Source organism: Dromaius novaehollandiae, chromosome 1 (assembly GCF_036370855.1).
Source record: "Dromaius novaehollandiae isolate bDroNov1 chromosome 1, bDroNov1.hap1, whole genome shotgun sequence".
Taxonomy (NCBI): Eukaryota; Metazoa; Chordata; class Aves; order Casuariiformes; family Dromaiidae; genus Dromaius; species Dromaius novaehollandiae.
Window position 1 is genome coordinate 151,854,926 of NC_088098.1, and position 21,943 is coordinate 151,876,868.

General features: G+C 38.1%; 2 protein-coding genes across 25 annotated transcripts in view; one reads left to right on the forward strand and one right to left on the reverse strand.

Annotated features, from left to right (window-relative positions):
• LOC112984985 (vertebrate ancient opsin-like) overlaps window positions 1-14,933 on the forward strand; it is a 91,741-nt gene extending 76,808 nt beyond the window's left edge. For 3 of the 6 annotated variants that reach the window (XM_026103262.2, XM_026103268.2, XM_026103263.2), the window contains one exon: window positions 8,172-11,443. In XM_026103262.2, the coding sequence (XP_025959047.1) occupies window positions 8,172-8,399 (228 nt within the window). In that variant the 3' untranslated portion in view covers window positions 8,400-11,443. Of the gene's footprint in view, window positions 1-8,171; window positions 11,444-11,926 lie in introns of those variants that run through there. The other 3 variants (XM_026103265.2, XM_026103264.2, XM_026103266.2) reach the window with 3 other exon arrangements.
• Window positions 780-21,943, reverse strand: part of ST6GAL2 (ST6 beta-galactoside alpha-2,6-sialyltransferase 2) — a 55,462-nt gene continuing 34,298 nt past the window's right edge. For 18 of the 19 annotated variants that reach the window (XM_064503189.1, XM_064503107.1, XM_064503166.1 and 15 more), the window contains 3 exons: window positions 21,037-21,138; window positions 19,860-20,034; window positions 780-5,902 (listed from right to left, as the gene is read on the reverse strand). In XM_064503189.1, the coding sequence (XP_064359259.1) occupies window positions 5,634-5,902; window positions 19,860-20,034; window positions 21,037-21,138 (546 nt within the window). In that variant the 3' untranslated portion in view covers window positions 780-5,633. The remainder of the gene's footprint in view (window positions 5,903-19,859; window positions 20,035-21,036; window positions 21,139-21,943) is intronic. The other variant, XM_064503157.1, reaches the window with a different exon arrangement.

A 21,943-nucleotide genomic window follows, 5' to 3' on the forward strand; every position in this document is an offset into this window, starting at 1 on the left:
ACCAGGAGGTGGTGTAATACAAAGGATGAGTGGTGTTGTTAGTGGCTGCCAGGAGTTTATGTGACAGCAATCCAAAATTTAATGTTTCACTAATGTGCAACTAGCTTTATGGTAAGCGTGAATGCTCACTGACTTTCTGGGATGAAAACAATGTACCTCACCTCCCATTAGCCAGATTCTAGTAATCGCATAATTCAAAGACTATCAAAAGCAGGGGAATGCCTCACATTTAATGGATTTAAGCAGACTCGTAGTGGTTAAATTAGAGGGTATTTCATCACAGACTGAGTGGCAAGTTATGTTTTCCTTTTGGTAAGCTGTTTTTCACTTTAATTAATGATTAATTAAAAAAAAGTCTATTCTTGTTCTTTAAGACATGATACTGGACTTTCTGAACTGGCGACAGTGCCATTCTGTTGAATTTTACCAGCTTTTTGAGTACAGCTTCAAGTCACCAGAGTGTGAGGCGAAGCCCTTAGAGGGCTTAACTATCCCAAGAAACTGACTGCTGTAGCTATAGTAGTATAATACATTCTCCCAAGGGAACCCTAGAGCTCCTACTTGGGTAGATACGCTCATTTTAGAATAAAACTGACTACAATTTTTGTGCGTTTTTTTTGTGGCTTACTGTGAAAGCTCCTTGTCAGCCTAGCTGTCCATTTTGATTTGAGATTTTGTTGCAACTGTGGGCAGAACTGACAGTGACCTTCCCTGTTTCACACTGTCTGCAGTTCAGTTTCATCCACTCAAGCCCATATGAAAAGACCAGAACTCTTGAACAAATGAAAACAAATGTTTTATTTACAGGAAAAAATCTGTACACTGTGCATACATAAAAATATACAAAATCATAATAGAAAATATAAAAAGTGTTAAAATGTATACAAACACTGCTTAAAAATGTGACTCCTGTAAAATCTCAAGCTTTGTTATTAGAGTACACATTCATTTAAAAAAATCATCATACAAAATAATTCTCAAAGCTATTAAAAAAGTACACAGTCAATATCTGAATAGTTCAATGACTACATATCATAAGAGTGATGGGATGATATGAGTAAACGTAAGGCTTTTACGCACAACTCTTATTTCAAGAACGAAACGCTGAACCTGATCACTAAGCCAGAGAGACAAAATTTGCAGTGTCAAAAGTTATTTAATGATGCGGGTGTGCCCAGACACGGTCTACTTTAAAGTCCAAGTAGTTAAATCAGATATCTTCCTTGTGTTTGAGAGCATAGCTCCCAGGAAAGTTTTAGATGCTTTCTAATGACAGCCTTCTGAACTACCTACTTCAAAAAACAATTCCTTTTGTTCATGAACTTCAGAGAACATGAAAGGAGAAATACTAACCATTTATTTTTGCAGTCAATGCATCTAATATTCATTTCATGGTACTTCTATGTCATTGTCCAAATAGCATTTCCTACCCTTAAGAACTGCTGTAGAAGAAGGAGATGGAAAAAATATCAGTATGAATTGGATTAGTCTACATGTGTTTTGAATTCTTATTTATTTCAATTCATCTCTAAAATGATAAGAGTTCAATCTGTGCAACCATTTAGTGTAGACACTTGTCTTCATTCAAGAAGAAACTGTCTTGGTTTTGATGACTTTGGCAAGAGGTCTAGAGCAGCAAGTTCAAAATTTGGATGTTGTCACCAAAGAAAGTGTCCTGCGCAAAGACATGCAACGATTTAGTTAAATTTGTGCAGACTGAGTGTAGATCAGTCTAGAATATGTAAATTGTATGTCTTTCTCTAAAGGTACATATTTGTTGCATCATTCTAACTTCACTGACTTTATCTGAGTTTCACCAGCACAGTAAGGGGAAGAAAGAAGACTTAGTAGTTTAGTCCATGGAAGGACTGCCTGACGGTGAGGTTATGCCCGGATAAGCCTTAGAACTATAAATGAATGGAACAATGAAATAATTTTTTCTAGGACAAAGACTTTGGCTCAAAATGAGACAAAATCTTTTCATTGTTTGTCTTTAATAAACAGAAGAATACCTTGATTTAACCATCCAAAGGCTGAATGCAAAAAATAACAGAGCACCACAAGACAGAAAAGCTACAGAATTCACAGTGGAAAAAAGAGCATAATGAAATTCAACATAAATTCAGCACATTTACTTAAGCTGCTGCGGCGTTTCTATTTTGTTTTAATCAAGTGCAACTGCTGTTCACAGTACCAGGGCACAGAACGAGGCTCTCTAGCTTTTGAAGGCAATTTATTCCTATTTATCAGTAACCCCCGCTAAATTTAAAGCCTGCAGCATTGTAACAAGTGTGAAGGGAGCCCAAGGTGCCAACTAGCACTGGCATTTGCTTCGCTGATGATGTTGTATGCAGAGCCGCATTTGAGTAGACCTCCTCTATGCTGGCAATCCCCTCTCTTAGCATGTGATAGCCATGCAGGAGAGCTGCAAAGCCATGCCTGTATCTATTTTCCCAAACCCCCAAGATCTGGATGGGAAAATGCACTTCCTTTCACATTTGCTACATATAATATATGTATGTAAAAACAACACTGTAAAAAGTTACTATTATTAAAAGATATACAGATTCAGTGTTATTACGTACTCAATTGCTGTTTTAAATTGACTGAAGCCGATCCTTCGTAAAGATCTCTCTGCTTTCATAACGTCAGGGGAAATGCCTACAAATGCAAATATACTTGGTAGGCTCCTATAAAAGCCACCAATGCCAAAGCCACAGAGAATGCACACACTGGTGGCTGCAGCACCTCTATAGGTCCTTTATGTTCCCCCTTTATTTCTGCCCCTTTCCCCCTTGCACAAGACGGAGGTGAGCCCCCAGTTAGCAAATCGGATGCACTTGTATGGACAAGATGCGGCAGGAGGAGTAAACTCTCTGTTGAGGAATCGTAAGATGTTCGAGCAGACAGACCAATGAAACATCACAGTGGAAACCAGTGTTCAGAAGCCACTCTAAGGGTGCCTATTTTTTTCCAAGAGTATGGACATCACAAGGTGGTCTTCCTCCTCTGTGAACAAGCAAGGGCTTGTAGCACAGCTCTGAAGCATCTCCTAAAGTGGTGGTGCTACATCACCCACATCGACTTTTGACTTGTGAAAGGGGTGCTGACTGCCTTATAAATTAGGATACAGCTAGGCAGATACACACCAAATTCGCATGGAACTAGTTGCCTAGAGAGTCTGGGCGTATGGACAAAGAAAGAATTTCTGCTGGAAGGGCTGGGTTGCGCATAGTCCAATAGATTAAAAACATACAGTCTATTTTCTGATGTCCCAGACCTGGCTTTGCACTGTTATTTAAATGATGTATCAGGTAAGTATGCTTAACACTTGTTACGTGAAACTTTTAGAATTTGCATTGCTCTGTACAACAGCTATATGGACTATGCCGACAAATTACTGATGGAGTAATAAAACATAATCCTGCTGTGGATAATTGAGTAATGCAGATAGTATTTTTCTTCTTTGTGGAAATCACAGTTTAAGGTTAGTGGTTGCAGATCAGTCAAAAGTGGTGTGATCTTTTTCAGAACTTGAGAAATTCCTGCTTACAGAAAAGTAGCATATTCATTAGCTAACATATTTCATTTTCTAGAAAGCTAATTAACTCCTTTCCTTCACAAGCACATAGTAGCTAACCCAGCATAAAGGAGAGAGACATGTTTGACAGTACTTGTTCAGACTTCATATGTTTTGAAAACAAGGAACCAAATACATGGAAAAAATAGATTATTAGTTCTACTTAGATCACCTATTCTCCACAAGATTAAATAAGTGTTAAGCTTTAAGAATAAAAGTTGCTGCCATATGTAACATTAAATGTCAGTATGTAATTTATCCAGAGGCTAAGGCTAATGTGAATAAAATCTATTCATTTTGATATGCACCAAAATGATTTATGGACATTGCTATCCATACAACACAGAAGTACAGTGTTTAGATCATCTGGCCATACCTTCTGTCAATGAGAGGAATCTTAGAGGATCACAAAACCCAAATAAAATGACTAGATGGGAAACAAAGGCTAAACTGTATGTAGGGAACATATTCTTTGCTTTTGAGGAAGGAGAATCATCAGACTATAAGAGCAGAGTGAGAGAAGATGGATTCTGTGATCATACTTACATTATTATTGGAGAAGAAATAGTGATTAATATTGTGTTTGCACTCTCCAATTGCCTTTCTGTTGCTTAAGACCAAACATGAAAAACACTTTCCACCCTAACCACTCTGCTACTGTCTTCAGTGCCTCTTTAAGCTATCTGCCTTTTACTGAATGCACCAGGGTTGGATATAGCTGTGCTTTTATGTACGTAAACCTTTCTCCTGAACTTACCCTAACAAAAGGGTACAGTACCTAAGGGCACAGTGCTGTCAAAGAAAGAGAACATTAATGTCCTGCCATTCTGAAAATCTGAAACTGCAGTCTTGCTGTGGAAAATAATGTTTTAAATACATTAGTATCCATGTGGTTATTTAGAAGTGCCTTAGAGAATATCTTCATTGTGTGTTATAAAGGAAAATATCAGATTATCTCCATATGCAAGCCATACTCAGTTTTTCGCTGGCATTACAGTTTCTCTGGGGTATAGTCTTTCAAATGCTAAATAAAAAAAAATGCTGATATCCTCTTCCTCAGAAAACTCCTTATGCTTTCTTAAAAGCAGTAACTTGTGAACAAGTGAATTTGATCGGGATCACAGTGAAATACCTAACAAATGATGTCTGTGAACTTGAACACTATCTTTTCTATAAAAGGGTGAGCTCCATCTAGGTTTGCCTTCAGTGTGAGGTGTGTGAGCTACACAGCCTCTCTTGGACGTTTTTGGGTGGCTATTCTTTATCTGTGCACACTGGGGAAAGGCACCCTCAGGCATCAAGTCAGTCCTGCTTGATAGGCCTCCCAGGGAGAATTATTTTTCCTAACTGCGTTCAGAATGTTTGTTGCTTTCTGAAGAAAGGAGAAATTTCTCTTTTCCCTCTGCCCCACACAATGTCAGCATGGGGATCTGACATCAAAGATACGTCCAGTCATTTAACTGGTTTAGCTGTGTGCACAACAATCTCCATTTGCATTGACTTCATAGCCACCATAAGGCCCCTTATATTGCTAGAGGCCTGTAATTGAGCCCGTGTATGAATGAGAATTAGTCTACTCTAATCAATGAATGCATAGCTCAGAGTAGTGATTACTTCATTCTTGGAGAGTGTGAAAATCCCATGGAGCCACGAGAAATGCTGCATTGTTCAACTGGCAGCTCTGTACATGAACAATACAGGCTATTTCACAATGCCAGATTTAACAGTTAAATATGTTCATTAAAAAAAGTTACAATCTAGCACATGTGGCATAAGAGACCACCGACAAATTCTGACAGTCACACCCACAACAATACATTATATTTCTGCCTATGTCCTTTGCACCCTTCATGAGCTAAGCTTTTTTTCTTTAACTATTTGCAAAGCAATAAATACTCAGGCTCAGAAAAGAAGTATTTCTCATGCCTGCTACTTACTTACAATTTATAGACTCAAGACTAGATTGGTCTAAGACACATTTTTCAAGTATTCTCTTCTTGTTTATAGTACAACAGTAGTACCTTATTGCACATTGTTTCTGAAAGACTCTCTTCTACAAGTGTGGGAAATTGTTCCGTTCGGGGCACTTGACAGATTTGAACCCTGGCAAAATGACTTTCCCTTTCCGAAACAAATCATCCTGCAAACCTTTGTTCATCCTCTGAACCAACAGCTTCTCATAGAGCAGTGGATGGTAGGCCCCTAAGGTACAAGCTGCATCATAGTAGAGTTCATGGTAGTGACATAGGTCGGTCTGTCGGACTGAAGGGATGTATTCATACACGTGCACTTCATTACACATGGACATCATGATGAGGATACCTGGAGCAGAAAGTGAGAGCAAAAATGAACCCCACATTTCACCCTTCTGCCAGCATTTCCCCTGCAATCATCCAGTCTAGTTTTTCTTCCTTGCTTTCATTCATGTGTTGCACACCCTGTGGATTACTTTGTGCTTACATAAAATCATTCTGTGAGGTAATAGTTCCATTTTAGTAGGGCAGCTTTCACTTGTCACTGATATATAAAGACTGCAATCCCTTGCAGAGCAGACAGGGCAGCACACTGTGCATAAGGAAAGAATGAGAAGCCTGTAAATGCCTGGCATCCCATCACCAGCCTCCCAGAGTGAGGAAACCGCTTTCTGTAACACATCCCTTTTTTGTATATTACTGACGCTTGAAGTTACTTAGCAAGACAGATGAGGCCTTTACATTCACTTGCAGAGTACGGAACACATACACACAGAACTGTTTGTCTCTTTGGGATTTTAGGAGCTTTTCTTGGTGTTTCTGCCTTTCTTGGTATTTCTGCCATTTCCACAGCTAAACTCTGACCTGCCATGTACAGGCGGTATAAACAGGTATGCCCTTTTTAACCTTCTCTGTGCTTTCAGATATTTATTTCTTGCAAATATTTACACACATGCTTAATTTCAAGGATATGAAGAATCTGACTGACTTCCCTTTCCTTTTTTGTACATCATGGCAAGGAGAAACAAGAATAGAAAGATGGGCCAGTATCACCTATGTTTCTCCCTTTGACTTTTGGATGGTTGATTGAAATCATTGACACGAGTACAGTATTACTGTACTCCTTGAACATGCTCTCCTTATCATAATTTTTTTTTTTTTCAGTCTGGAACTAAACCTATTCCACTTTTTCCATCCACTTGCTTCTTTCCACACAGGAAAACATTGTCAAGATGGCAGCTTAAATACACGCAGACAGACATAGGAGAAGAATCAGCCATGTATTGGTGGCATAAAAGTCCATGCCCTCTGAGAAGCTGGCAAAGATTCTCATGGAGAGAAGCTGAGGAAGGTGAATTCCCTGTTAGGGGAACACTGCCACTAGGAAAAGCCCCTGACCACCTGCTACGCAGCAAAGAGGAACCTGCAAAATGCCAATCCATTTTTTAGTGCCACATGTCAATGATAGATTATTATCAGCAGTGTTAACAGCCGCTCAGAAAGGCCAAATGGAAATTCATCTGCTGTTTAAAGCTAAGCAAAGGTCACTTGCAATCATAGGATTATTCTTATCCCAAGGCCATGACAGATACAGGAGGAAGATAGGTGGACTTATGCAAAATTTGTTTTCCTGAGGAAGGATGGTAAATCTGCACTAACAAAGGGTCTTTATAGCTTTGAAAATGAGAGAAATCTTACTATTGAGTTTGCACATTTTCAAAGGGACTAATATGAGATATTGATCGCCAGCGCTGTCTAAACTGCAACATTTTCACATCAATCACAGTTCATGGGAGTCTTTTCTATTTGACATAGCCAAGTGAAAGGAAAATAACAGAGATGAGTAATCCTTGGAAACATTTTTTTGAAGATTTAATTTAAAAAAAATCAAAATTTATAGAAAATGTATTGAAGCACCTGTTGCACGACTGGCATTCCTATCTGTTGAATACAACTGTTAGCTCTCAGATAAGGAGACAGCTGTGTTAATAGTCTTCACTTGGCATTTACAAATGAGAACTGAAGTAATTGTTTTTTCTGTACAAGAGCTTTGGAATCATAAAGCATCAAAGGTGTTGTGGGTAATTCTCGTAAGTGAAAAGAATTAACATAAAAATTATTTTGGTTCTTTAATTAAGCAAAGCCATTGTTTGAAGTTTAGTTTGCAAATTGGGAACAGAGAGATTTCAACAGCTTACTAATGAAAAGAACCTTATGTTCTTCCTGCTGTGTATCATTAGATTATCAAAATGATGTTTTCCTGCCTGATGTGTGAAGTAGCTCAAAACCAATTATTTCTGTGATTAAATCTTTTATCATAAATGAAAGGTTCAGAAAATGTTTTAGATTGTTGTGCACCTTTAAATTCAACAGAGTCAGTGGTCTTAGAGAAGTTAAGAATATCAATTCCAAAGGAAAAGTCCACAAATACAAGTGAACTTGAGTCTTAAGCAGCAGGAAGCATGGATTCACAGTGAAAAAAATATTTAATGACAATTTGTCCAAAAAGTATGAGCTTAATAAATCAGACCTTTCTTTTCCTCCAGACTGTTACAGAGATGCTCTGAATTTTAGCCTGCTTTGCCACTATGTCTAGAACTGTTTTTTTGTTGTTTCAGTTTTACAAATGCTTTCGTCTGCTTTTCCACTGTCAACCTCATTCCTCCACTGATGGCGAGCCTACCAGCCACTCTAAGGTAACCGCTATCCAGCTGAATCAGAGAATGGACTGTGGAAATGTGTGCAATAATGAACCATGTCCCAAAACAGACAATAAAACGATTTCTCTTCTGCGCCCAGAGCCAAGCCTGGAGCCAATTTCAAAAAATACACCACCGATGTCATAGGAAAATTTGTTCTCATGGAAAGTACAAGCCTTAACCAGCATGTGTTTCATTTCACTGCCATTTTACCCAGCTAACCTTAAAATTCCTAAAGGAAATTGCCATTTGTGGAATACGAAAACTGACAAGAACAAAAGATTGGGACTCTGTTATCATATCTTTAGTAACAGTAAAGATGGTCACATCACTGCAGAAATGGTTCAACAATGACAAAGTTTTTAAGCAATAGTGTTGCCTTTCCTGTAAACTGGAGCACTGAGAAGTGGTAAAGGCTTAGTTCTTAGTGATCTGTGGATCAATGTCCTCCGGAATCAATCTAAAAGGCATGCTGGGCTATCTAGTTTAGCTCCTTGCCTTCCTGCATTGTTCCATATACTCCATTCCTTGGGATTTCAAATTAGGATATTAACAAGTATCATAAGTATGGTAAAGTGACACATTTTGGCCATTTCCCTTGGGAAACTCTTCCACAGTCAAATATCTCCAAGTTTTTCTGTATTCAGCTCAGTCTAATTTTTTCTTTTTATTTTAAGTGAGTTATTCCTCAAAATTAATTTCATATCCAAGACTTACAACATCTATGGATGTCTGTTTATTAGGATGTTGTGCCTTGTCCACTTTCTATCTACTCATTCTCACACACAATTCATTCCTTAAAATACTGGGGTATGGGGCTAGATTTCCCCACATGAGCACTAAGATCTACAACATCTACTGTATCACTCTACATTTAGGTGTGCAGCTGCCTAGCGGAATTGACAACACTAAATTTAGGGATGGATCTGTGTTCCCCACATAAGACAACAGAAGGATTTCTGCACTGGCTCAGACCAACTATCTGTTTAGCTTGGTATCCTGGTCTTCAACAGAGCCAGCAGCTGATGGGAAAAAGGGAAAGAGCAGATGGGGAAAAGTGGAACAAGGCAATACAGAAGGGATTCTTCATCATTAAACCTTTAATTCACCATTTACTTACTCATGGTAAGATATCTGTGATTCAGGACTTTCTAAGCCACTGGTTGTATCCAGACCACCCTGTTTAATTCCCAGAGATAAAGTTATCCAACCTAAACATTACCTTTTGAACTCACTTGAGCTTTTGGCCTCCACAGCATCTTGTGGAAATAAGTTCCACAGGTCCATTTTGTCTTGTGAGCAAAGTACTTCCTTTCGTTTGCATTAAATCTCTTAGATGAAAATATCTTCAGGGTCCCCTTTCCCCTTTGATAGGAAAAATTGAAATACCTTTCCTGTATTCCTCAAAATTTTGCAGATATCTATCATAGCATTTTTCGTCTGTTTTCCAAAGGGATAAAACTAGGTTGATTTTAGCCTTCTGTTTTACAGAAACTGGTGTTTACCTCTCACCACGCTTGCTGTCTTGCTCTTCTGTCTGCATGGTATCTTTTTTAGAGATGAGTTTCCCACACTGCATAAAGCATGTCCAAGATGGCAGCACACCATGGACTTATATACTGACATAGTGATTTTCTCTTATTCACTTTTTTCCCCCTAATAATTGTAACAGTCTATGAAAAATTTTAATCATGCTGGATGCTGATGTTCTGAGGGAGGAAAAACAGTGTCTTGACACTCTAGTTTCTGAGTGAAAACAGCTAATTTATGGCACATCTTTGTGGCAAAGTCCACAAAAGGCAACAAACTTAAAGGTGAGCTAAGACCATGAATGAACACTACCATACGGAGAGGTGTTCCTGGGCTGCAGAGGTTTACTCTGTCCTGGTGGACATGGGAGCACTCCTGAGACTTTCAGGTCTGCTGCACATGCCAAAAGCTCACAGACAGCTTTGAGGAAGAAGTGTGGCTAGTGGCAGACCTTCTCTCCTTCACTACCTCTAAAACCGTAGACCACCAGCCAGAGAGAGCAGAAGTGCAGTACAACCAGCGCTCCCATCTCAATAACCTACGGACCAGATCCCAAGGTTACACATTTGTTGCATGAGCTACATAAACCCAAGGAGGCAAATCCCTCCACTCAGCAGTCACAGCCCCCAAATACTCTTAGAATTAGCTGTTCCTACTGTTTCTTTCAAAAAAAACAGAAGGTGGGTTAGCCCTATATTAAAAAGGAACAATGACAACAACAACAAAGTAGATCTTGGGAAGCAGGTGTTTGTGAGCTGTTTTGCTCCTTTATGAGTAGAGTTTCCACTAAAATATGGACTACATGGGTTCAATTCTCTCCTGTGCCTTGGAGGATGAGAACCCACCTCCTCCACAGTGGGACACCTCTAGTGTTGTAGAGCCTTCACTGAAATCTAAGTTTACAAACAACATGAAGTAGAAAGGAAAAAAAAAAAATCAGGCATCTTTAAAAGAAGCAGTGTTTAAACCATGAGGACATTTATGACAGTCTCCTTATTAGGATGTTTGGGTTTTTCTCTATTCACTTTCCAATGCCATGTCTGTCTTGTTTTTATGAAGTCCCTAAAATGGGGCTGCCAGGAGAATTCCACAGGCTTTGGCTCTCACATTCCACCCCACCTTTTTTTTAGTACCACTGTAACTCAATTTCTCTCTTTGCTTGGTGTTAACAACCTTGCGACAAGCTACTAACGTCTGTATCCCCCACCTATAGGTGTGCCAAGCTGTCTATATTTTCATCTTCCTGATAACTCAGTTTCTCCACCTCCCCTTCTCTTCACCTTTGGTGATCTTATAACATTTTGGATGCAGCTTCAAAGACAAAGAAAAGGTGTGTCTCCTGACTGCTTCTTGACTTGATCTTGCTTCTGTTAACCTGTTCTGCTGCCATACTGCTCTGCAAAGTCCTACCTTACTTCCCATTTGTTATCTTTCAACATCTCTTTCTGCATTATTGATTCCTAGGTTTCTCAAGTTGAATCTCTTTGCATTTGGTTATTTCCTCCCACATGTATTAACCTGTAGTTTCCATGTATCCCCTGTTTACTTATTCTTTTCTGTATATTGCCAATAGAGTACATGTCTATCTACTTTTTCTTTGGTCTGTCTACTTTTCACATCACTGCCCAATTTCATATCCTCTGCAAGCGTGCTTCATATCTCAGCACTCCTCCTTGATCACCAGCATCAATACAAATGAAAAACAAATTATTTGGTAGCCTGTAAGGTAAAGAATTTCTATGCAATACACTTTGCTGTTAGTCTTTGCTCACAGTCCTTAATGTAGTTTTCAGTCAATGCACAATTGTGCATTGTGCTACATATAAAACAGTGCAGACTGGCTTATGCAAGATGTAAGGAGATATTAATAAGCATGGTGAGACACTCATTATCCCAACATTTTATAGTCTGGGTAGAATTAATCTCATTGAGCTGTCCCACCACTGAGCTAGCTGTCTAGGGAACTCTTTATAAACAGGGAAAGAGACAGGCATTTTTAGGGCACAATTCATCTGACTTATTTTAGGTGTCTACTTTAGGATGGGGTGAATTGTACCCTGTAAGTGCTGTTTCTCTCTAGTGACTAGACAGAAATTGAAAATTCTAGCTCTTGAAATCAAGCACCTTCTTCTCCCCTCTTGTAGGTCAGAAGCTTTTGTAGCTTTGAGAAAATAATGCAATTGGATTTTCCAGGAACACTGAGTGAAGAAATGAAAATAAGGAGTGATTCATCTATCAAATGTGCCCATCTGCAGTGCAGATACCCCATCTGAGAAAGTTATCACAGACTCCTTTACTGTGGTGGAAGCAAGCAGGTACTTTTAGGAAGCAGATCCCAGAATGGACATTAAAAATGGAATATATAAATCATTCTCCAGAAGTTGTTCTTTCTTGCTATTTACTATAAAGGGGGTCTCAATACCTGCATTTTAGGGAGCACAGATACCTGTATTCTATCAGATACCTGTAGTTCTATCTAAGCTCTGAGTACAGGAGGAAAATTTCACATGTGGGTGTGAACACAGGTCTAATAACTATACTTAACAGATGCCTATTTCTTGCTCTAATAAATCTGAGGCTGACTAGCACAAACATAGACCTGCACTGGAGACATCTAAAGCTAGGTGACATGAGTCCTACTACTGTGACCAACCTTGCTAGGCTGCAGAGCAAGGTCTTGCAGAGCAGAGACAGCTTTGAAGTTAGATTGGGTTGCTTGGGGTCCTGTACTGTCCAGTTTTGAATATCTCCAAAGATGGAGATGGAACTGTTGAATCTTTTCAAAAGCATATTGAAGCATGCAGAAATATATTGTAAGCATCACTGTGAATCAACAAGCAGATGGGAAAATTACCTGTAGGTCTTTCAGGTCTGATGTTTGTGCTTTTAACTCTTAGATCTTAAATATCCTATCTAAATTTCATAATATGGAAAAAGTCAGTCTATCTGGCATGATTTTAACTTTGGCATACATCCCTAGTGCAACCACACATTCAAAATCATGACTATAGATATTTATTTATAGGCCTTTCTAATCTACGCTAATACTTTTGCTGGATTTTTTGTTTCAGAAGTCCCATTTTTACATCTGTAAATTGGAAAAATGCAAAATAATTCTGTCTGTGCAGAGAAAAGCTGTTTTATAGTACAACATTCAAGGGTGTGCTTTATGAGTTTTTAATAGCTGAATGACAATGTTCCTGGATTCCACATTGAAAAAATAGGGTTGCCAACATAGAATATTCATTTTAAAATGTTTTAAATCCATATTACTCCCCGCCAAATGATGTAGCTGTCAAAGAAACAACCAACTTGCAAGTTTGTTGCAATACTACTATGGTAGATGCTAATAAAATATATATATTTCAAAATGTTATATATTTCAAAATGTTATATGTTTCAGAATATTATATATTAATATTTTTAAATGCTCAAAAAGATGTGTTATTTTTTGTTCCTTTTTGGCAGATATCTATGGTGACAGGAAGTTTTAGGTATGGTTTAAATTCAGTCTAATTGGCATAATTAAACTCCTGGGCTTTTACAGTCCTTGCTGAAAACATTTAAAAACAGAATTAAATTAGGAATAAATTCCTTGCATGGATGGCTTATACAAATGAACATATATTACGGATTCTAATCAAAAGGAGAAAATGTGTTTTAATTTGTTCTAGGCAATTTTAATGACTCAGGAGGTTTTCAATTTCCAACATGCATTTTTTGTACAGTACAATTAGGTTTTGTGGTTAGCAAATAATTTAAAAAGAATGTTCTCTAGTTTATAACTAAATAAAATATAATTTAATATACCTGAATACAACAGATGCTGTATGAAAGCATCTAAAATAATAACTAATTCAAACATTCACCAAGATTTTACCATCACTTTAACAAAATGTAAGAGACAGTGAACACATTTAAATACACATAATATGATTATTATACTCATAATGTGTCTCATTTTGCACACATCACAGAAATTTTGTTTCATAAAAGAATTCAGCTAGATGCACCAATAAGCTTGTTTGATATTACACATGCTTGAAGAGATTACAAATAAACATAAAGCATTTAGCATGTATAGCTTCTATGTGTTAGTTTACTTCTCTAACGTCTGTATTGGTCCTCTCTTATGTAAACACATCAGCTTGTTGCTGCAGGCCAGGTACCACAGGAAAATTTGTTACTCCTTGAAACTGGGCCAAATGTGCCTCAGTTATTCTTTTGGAATATATAATCAAAGTAGCTTTGACTTTTTTAAATACTATGATTCTAAAAAGTATTCTTTTACATCTCATAGTCCACAAACTACAAAAAATGCTAACCATAAGAGAACATTACCTGAATCTACAGGAAACAAAGTATTTATTAAGGAATTTAATTGTCACCAAGTTGCTTAATGTCATCAAGCTTAGTAAGTTGTGCAATACTTGTCTTTGATGTACAGATTTTTGCATTATGTAGTAGAGCTAGAAAAGGACATACTTATCACTTAATGCTAAATGCAAAAAGTTGTACTTTAATCACAATAATATATTCTGTAATATGAACATAGATTGGAAAATGCTGACCAGTAATATCATATGCTTTTTAATGTATTATTAAAATTTGGATGATATACTAAAATATTAAAGATGTTTTAATGTGCTTTGCGGTGCTTTAAGAAGAGACTTTGTTCCTTTTTCTTCGTGTATCAGGAAGCAGAAGATGCTCAAATACTGGAGTGCTTTTTATTTGCGTGATAAGAACTTAAAGTTTATCTTTTTGGAGGTATGTGTGATGATACTTGAACAAAACTGGGCTGAAAACAGCAAGCACTATTCTCTTCCTTAGCCCACTGTTGGCATGGTCTCTTCCAGTTTATGCAAGTGTATTTTTCTAAGCAAAGTTGGAGATTAGATGCAGTCTTCTATTCAACATGTTCTCTGAAGCAATTTTAAATATAAGTTCTCAGTCAAACAATAATCTGCTTATATGGCACTGTAATGATATTCTTGCTTGTACTATTGTCTGGATGCATGCAAATAAAGATTAAAATAATGTTATCAACAATTAATGATGCATAGCTGTTTTAAATCTGTAATGTCAACTGTAAATCTCAAACAAGACTTGCTTTCTCCCAATAATAAAGTAATCTGGACTTAGTTATCATTTTGCGTTTAATGCTTCATATGTTACACTAAAAGCTACAACATGTAGCAAAGCTCACTATCTTCTACACAGACAACCTGCAATGCAAAAATCTACACAGATATCTTTGGGGAGTAAAAAAAAATAGAACAGTATGGTCAGGGCTTGCATCTAGCTTTGGAAAAGGACAAAGGTGCTGGGATAAAGTTAAGGGTACATAAATGTGAATTTCAAGTAATATCATCACAGAGGAGGTAAGCTAACAAAGTGTACCCATGGACTTCAGTAAACAAGGCTTCATGGCCAATCCAGCTGGAAAACAAGGGACAGGTTCAAAAACTCATTGGAATACTGAACTTAATAGAAAAACCTGTATATAACCTAGATATTATTAAAAAAATACCTTCAGAACGCTAATGTACAGAACCATCCAATGTACACAAGATACTGCTTTTGAGAAACCAAAGGGAGCAGTTAGAAAAGTCTTCATCATTAGATGATAAAAATGTAAAGTCAGAACTAGGTTGTTTATACAAGCTTTCAAGGAGAGCATAGGAACAGTTCTCTTACAACAGAATGGTAAAAATGGAGACTGCTGATTTACACATCATCAGTATCAATTAAAAACTGAACTCTGATATGTTCAGAAAGAGAGGAGGAAGACTGAGTTCTTATTTAACAGTGAAAAATGTTCTGTCTTTACAGGATATCAGTATTAATGTGAAGCAAACAGATACCACTTATTGTCACTGCCAAAAGATAAGGCAAAATCCTTGCCTAAAAACAGTGACATTTTCGAATTGCCAATTTAGGATTTTTCAACGGAATCCACAACTGGGATTTGATGGTTGTACGCTTACACTCCATCACATCTGAGAAAAATCCTTTCTAGATGTGATACACCCTCAAATGTAACACCTGACAAACTGGCTGCCGTTTGAAAGACAATGAGTTCGGCCTGTTTTCAAGGATGTCCTGACTTAGACACACCACTAACTTGGATAGAGAACAGTGCTAAAGCAGTAAGAAATTTAGTGGAAAACCCCACAGTCAGATAAGGGCCTATACACAGCACTGGTAAGGCACAGAATGGCATCAGTGACTAATGGGTCACCACCTGCATAATGTATAATATGTCACATCTCCGAGCTGGTCATCTAAACTATCTATATAGTCAGTGGAGAGAAACAGGCTCTCAACGCTGTCTAATTCACCCCTTCCTAATGAACCACTCTCTTTACCGGCTGATTATCGAGAGTCTAGACAACCACTTTGGATGTAGAAGAGTGCATTGTCCTAAAACTGCCTCATCTTACTCAATGCCCCAGAAGACAGCTAACTGAAGATTTGAGCAAGTGCATCACTAGTACAGTAATGTCCCAAGCACCATGTCTACTCAGGCACATTACTGTCTTTTCAGTGGTAGACAAAAATTCCACCAAGTAAAAGCCAAAAAAACAAGTCAACCTAAGCCAAGCAATTGAATATATCTTAAATATTTTCTTTGGCCGTGGTCAGCCTTCATGTGCAAGATAATTGTGCTGATTCACAAGTCAGAAAACATGGAAACACAATGGTTAAAAAACTCCAATTTATATCTTTGATGCAAAGTACTCAATTCAGTGAAAATAAAACATAATGCTAGTGGGTGAGAGTGATGCAGCTCACACAATGCTCTCTTTCTATAGGAACTCAAAAATGGCTGTTCAGGAAAAGATATCTCCGACAAAATGTGATGCATGCCTAGGAAAGAATCAAGCATACAGTCGTTTGTCCCCTGCAGCTTAGGAACTTCCAGAGACAGTAATACTATATCTCTGCATTAAGTAGCTTTCTGTGAGTTTGTCTTATCACTTGCAAAACCCTGTAAACTTGAGGCATCTACAACACCCTGTGGCAATAAATATCACAATTTAATTATGCTGTGTGTGAAAATGTATGCCCTTTAATTTGTTCTGATCCCACCATGTGGTAACTTCATTTGGTCCCCCTTGTATACATTCCAAAAAAGTGAATATTCATTCCCACTTAACCACTGCTCCCCAACAACCAAACCAAAGATCACCAGCAAATGTCTGATAGCTAATTGCTATATTTTTTGCCCTGCTATAAACTCTCATTGGCCAGCTGAAAGCCATAAAGACTCAGGGCTGCTGTGCTAGTGTGATCAGTGAGTAAAAACATGAAAACCTATGTACCAATAAAATTTGTAAGGCTGCGTTAGATGTAATTTATTAGCATCCAAAAGACGATAGCAATCCATCAAAGTGTATTACGGATCATTTATGCCTGAACGGGTGCCACAGCATAAACCTGTAAGTGCAACTCCTGAGCAGCTTATGCATCAGTCCAGACTGATAGCATACATTTAGCAAAATATCTTTTATTAAAAAGTTTCTGTGAACATTGTTATTTAATTTCTTATTAACTGAAAGTAGCTCACATTTGCTGTGCACTGAAATTAGATCTACCCTAAGAGGAGTATAACAATTTAGAGGACACAAAATGTAAGCAGATTTCTCCTCTAAGATATTTTAATAGCATCTTCATAACAAATATCCTCATTTGTGTCTCTTACACGTAGATGTCTCTCCCATATTATATTCCCCTCCCTTTTCTCCCCCACACTTCTCTTTGAGAATAAGAATTTCTTTGTTGCTACGGAGTTGTATATTAGCATTTCAGAAGCGGCTTAAAGCAGTGACATACGTAATTATAGTAATATTTAAAAATTGTAAGTGAACGTTTTCATGAGACTGGGCATCCCACCCCACCGAGGAAGGGAAAAAACCTTTCCCCCTAGCTTCCACTGTGAGGTGGCGAACCCAGGGAAAAGGTCCTGCCCCTTCCCACTCCCTCATTCCCACAGCATGTAAGAAAGCACTCCTTCCCCATAAATGACCCACTGACCCCTTTTCCAAACAACTTAATAATATTGTGACAAAAGTACCTTAATACAGCTTTTAAAAATGTTAAAAAGTTTCTCACTCCTGCAGAAGAACACTAAGAGAATACATTCCACCAAAACTCCTCTCTTTGGGGACACTCAGTTTCTTAGAAATAGTGCTAAGCAGCAGAAATAGTCAGATGAAAAATCTAACTATTGAAAAAACACCCTAAGACCATCTTACAACATTTCTGATGGTCCTAAAAGGAAACAATGTGATGTCTCCATGTTTTAATTTAGAAATTGTCTAACTTTGTGAACTGGGGCTAAAGAGTATTACAAAGCCTCAAAGTGATTCAGTTGTATAAAACCATTTTTTTCCTTTTCCATGTAATTGGCAGCAACAGTGATCTATGGAACTGCTACTCTTCCTCCACAAGTAATCTCAATGCTTACATAGGGCTACTTGCTCACTAACTCCCTGCCAGTGCAAATCTAGATCACAGACCTGATCCTTTTAAAGAACTGGTACTTGTTCTAATGACAAAGCATTAATTACATGCAGACTTAGAAAAAGTCATGCTAATAAAGTGCTTTTATCCTGCCTGTGGTCCATGTTGCAAACAGCTTAGATTCAGAGACATAGATCCCTCCACCTGTGAAAATTCATACATGCAAGATACTCCTATCTTCCCTCATATAAATGTTTTGAGCACAATCAGATTAGTAGCGTAGCTGTTTAATAAACTATTTCCCCCCATCTCTTCCTGAAATTAAAATACTTTCATATCTTATGATGGCTATAACTTGTCCATTCTTTCTATTAATTTTATAGAAATTAATTGTATAGATTTTATAATAATCAGGCAGAAATTTGACATTCAGAATACATGTCTTTCATACAGGTCCACTCAATTGTGTCTGTCAGCTTCAGTTCCAAGCAGATATTTGCTGCATGAGTTGTTGATAGATATCTGATCTGAAGACCATCATGCCCTTTCAGATTTCTGCCAAGCTGCATTATGCATTATGTACGCTTTATCATGCCTTTTATGTCCACCTTTGACAATATGCAGTTGTTGTTTCTGTGCTGGTTCCCAGTTTATATTACATTATACATGCAATGCATAGACATCCATAAAATAAGGTTACTAAAATAGAAAGCTTCTCCCTAAGAAAATATTTTAAATGCACCTATCAAAGCAGCAGCTATTTATCAAATGAGGTGAATATAACTCACAATAAGCTTGTCTTATTGCCTAGTTATCTTAAGGCTAATACTAGCACCCATTACCACAATGTCTAAGCATCTTCTTTGGAAAAGAACAGTATAAATAAAATTCCTAGTAGAGCTGAAGGAGTCAAATTTCTATCTGTACATACAGAGTATATTTATCTCTACAGCTTTTGTTGTTAATGTTTTTGCTTGTGTAATGATTGATGTGTTCACAGTGCTCTCTGCCTGGGGGATATTTTTTATCAGGAAGGTTTAGATTTGGGCTTGAAGCTTTCTGCTTTATTCTTCCAAAGAAATTAACTCTCTTCTCTTCAAGGACAGTGTTTGAAGTGTTTCTTATATATGGCGGAAGTACAGATTGACAGCAGAATGAGCCTCTTCACAATTCTTACGATCAGCAGCTGTTATCCTAACTTTATCAACAACTTCATTACTGCAGGAATTGCTTTTGCAAAATGTGAATGATGCTGCAGAGATCATTCCACATGAGCAGATTTCTCCATAGAAATTTTTACAGCCAGTTCCAAAAATCTCACTTTAAGAAGTAACGACCAAGTTAATATGGAATAATAGAAGTTTCTCACAGATGTATGTATGATTTAAAAATGCAGTACGCATAATATGAATGTGGTGAGCAAGAAAGCAAAACTTTAAATTCCCCCAACTATTTTATCCTTTTCATAGTGTATATTTCAGCTAGTCACTGTTTCTGTAGGAAGCAACATGAACAGTATATGCATACAGACATGATCCTCATGCAACATGCACATTTACGTTTTTTTAAATCTAACATGTCTACTGGGCCATGACTCGATACACCTACCAATAAAACCTGAAGAAGGAGGATTGGGCTGTATCTTCTCTTTAGTGTTCTCCTGAATGATGTCCCAGAGCTGCCATATAAACTTTGGATGAAGAATGTAAAATGGCTGGTTTGGATTCTTCCTGCGATGCTGTACATAGGGAGTGAACAGATTGTAGTCTGGCTTCTTATACCACTAGAAGGAAAAAGTAAGAAATTATTTAACGGTATCCAATGTATTTTGAACACTACATGAAAAGTAACATGAACTAGCTTCATTCAGGTTCTTCAAAACAGAAGCAAAGTTAGCAAATCAGTATATTCTTCATACAAGGACTCCCAATGAGCAATTCACTGCAGTGGGATGATCCAACACCATCTCCGACTCCCAAGCCCACATTAAATCACGGGTTCATTAGGGTGAACCTTTCTCTAAAAGTGCCTCTATCCCTGCTGGCAGCAGCAGCATGTGAAGCAGCCTTAATGCAGCCTGTGCAGGAGGCAGATGGTTTCTAGCATCAGTTGCTAAGGCAGCTCAGTGGATGAAGGTTTACTTTTTCTACTTGCAGTCTACTCAGCTCCAAGTTCCCCCTGCCAATAACGATCAGATCAACTCGTGCATTGGAGTTGTGCAGCACCAGCCAAGGCAGAGACTCCCTGAGTGACAACCAGATGGACGTCTGCTACTGTCAGCAAGGGGGTGGGTGGCTGGGCACAGATGGCTGTGGGCGAGTGGACACAAAGGAAAGACTGGTGGAGTGGAAGCCTGAGAAATGGGGAAGGCGCCAAGAGAGATTTTTATTAGGTTGTGTTCTGTTTAGAAAGACAAGGGGGAAGGTGGGAAAAAATGGATGAAATTCTTCACCTTTCCTGAGAAAGCCTCCTTCTGAAACCTAATAATGTTCCCTCCTTGGCAAACACACCAGAAATCCCACTTTTATATGAAAATAGCAAAGTTCTATAGAGAAAAGAAGTCATCCACCCATCCCACCATGCCATTCCAGTACAAGTGTGGCTGTTAAAAAGCTTTCAACCAATAAACAGATGCATTCATGCAGAAATGGTGTGCCCCACTCCTCAGAGTCAGACTTCAGGGTTCATTGTGATGAGTGAGAACCAGGAGACTGAAGTACTAAATATATACATCTTGTCCACTGCTTTCAGACTGGTTAGGGAAAGGACCAAGAAGACATCTTACCACATTCAGATCTGCAGAGTAGGGGGCAGGATCCCAGGCCACTAAGATAACATCTTTGTACAAGGAGCTGTCAACAAAGTGGTGGTTTGGGTTGGTGAGAATCTGCAAACAAAGATGCAAAAAATTGCAGAGTTAAACTTTCCAAAAGCAGCTGGGACCATCCCCTAAAATGAACACTCCTCTCCTCTCCTCTCTGCTATTTGTTCTACATTAATTTTGGTTGACTTTAAGCAACTCATTTGAGCTTGTTTTGCCAAAAAAAAAAAAAAAGTGTGTGTATGTGTGTGTGTGTATATGTGTATATATATATATTTATAAAAAACAACTTAGCTGTAAACAGCACTGGTGACAGTTTGAAGGAGCAGTTTGCTGAATTACTCTCCATCTGTGAGGGATGTGATGGGACCACTTGAAATGCTGCATAATTCTGTATGAACATTACAGTGTATTCTGGAACTGTAAAATGAAAGCAATGGTATTTCAGACTGTCCACAGAGCCTCTTTTTGGACACAGAGCAGCTTTCTTTGAAAGGCTGCAGCCCCCAAGGATACTATCTTTTCCTTTTTTTTCCCCCCTCTTCCTTTTCTTTCCATTGTTTTCTCATTTTAACAAAAACACAGTATTATTTCAAGTAACTCCAGAAAGGCAAATTAGACCATGACAGTAACAGCTTATCTACCTAGAATAAGAATTCCAAGAACAGGCACATGACAATGTTATTTTTGAAGTAGCAGCAGTATCACTCTGATCTATTGCTCTCAGGTAATTGCACCTCCTGGTACACTGCCTAATCCTCCCACCGCACTGGACGTTTCCCTTTCACTCCTGCTGGCTTATCCTTTTCCTGACTCTCCAGGCTAAACCAGATCTCTCTGATCCCTGGTGCATCCAGTCTCAGGAAGGACT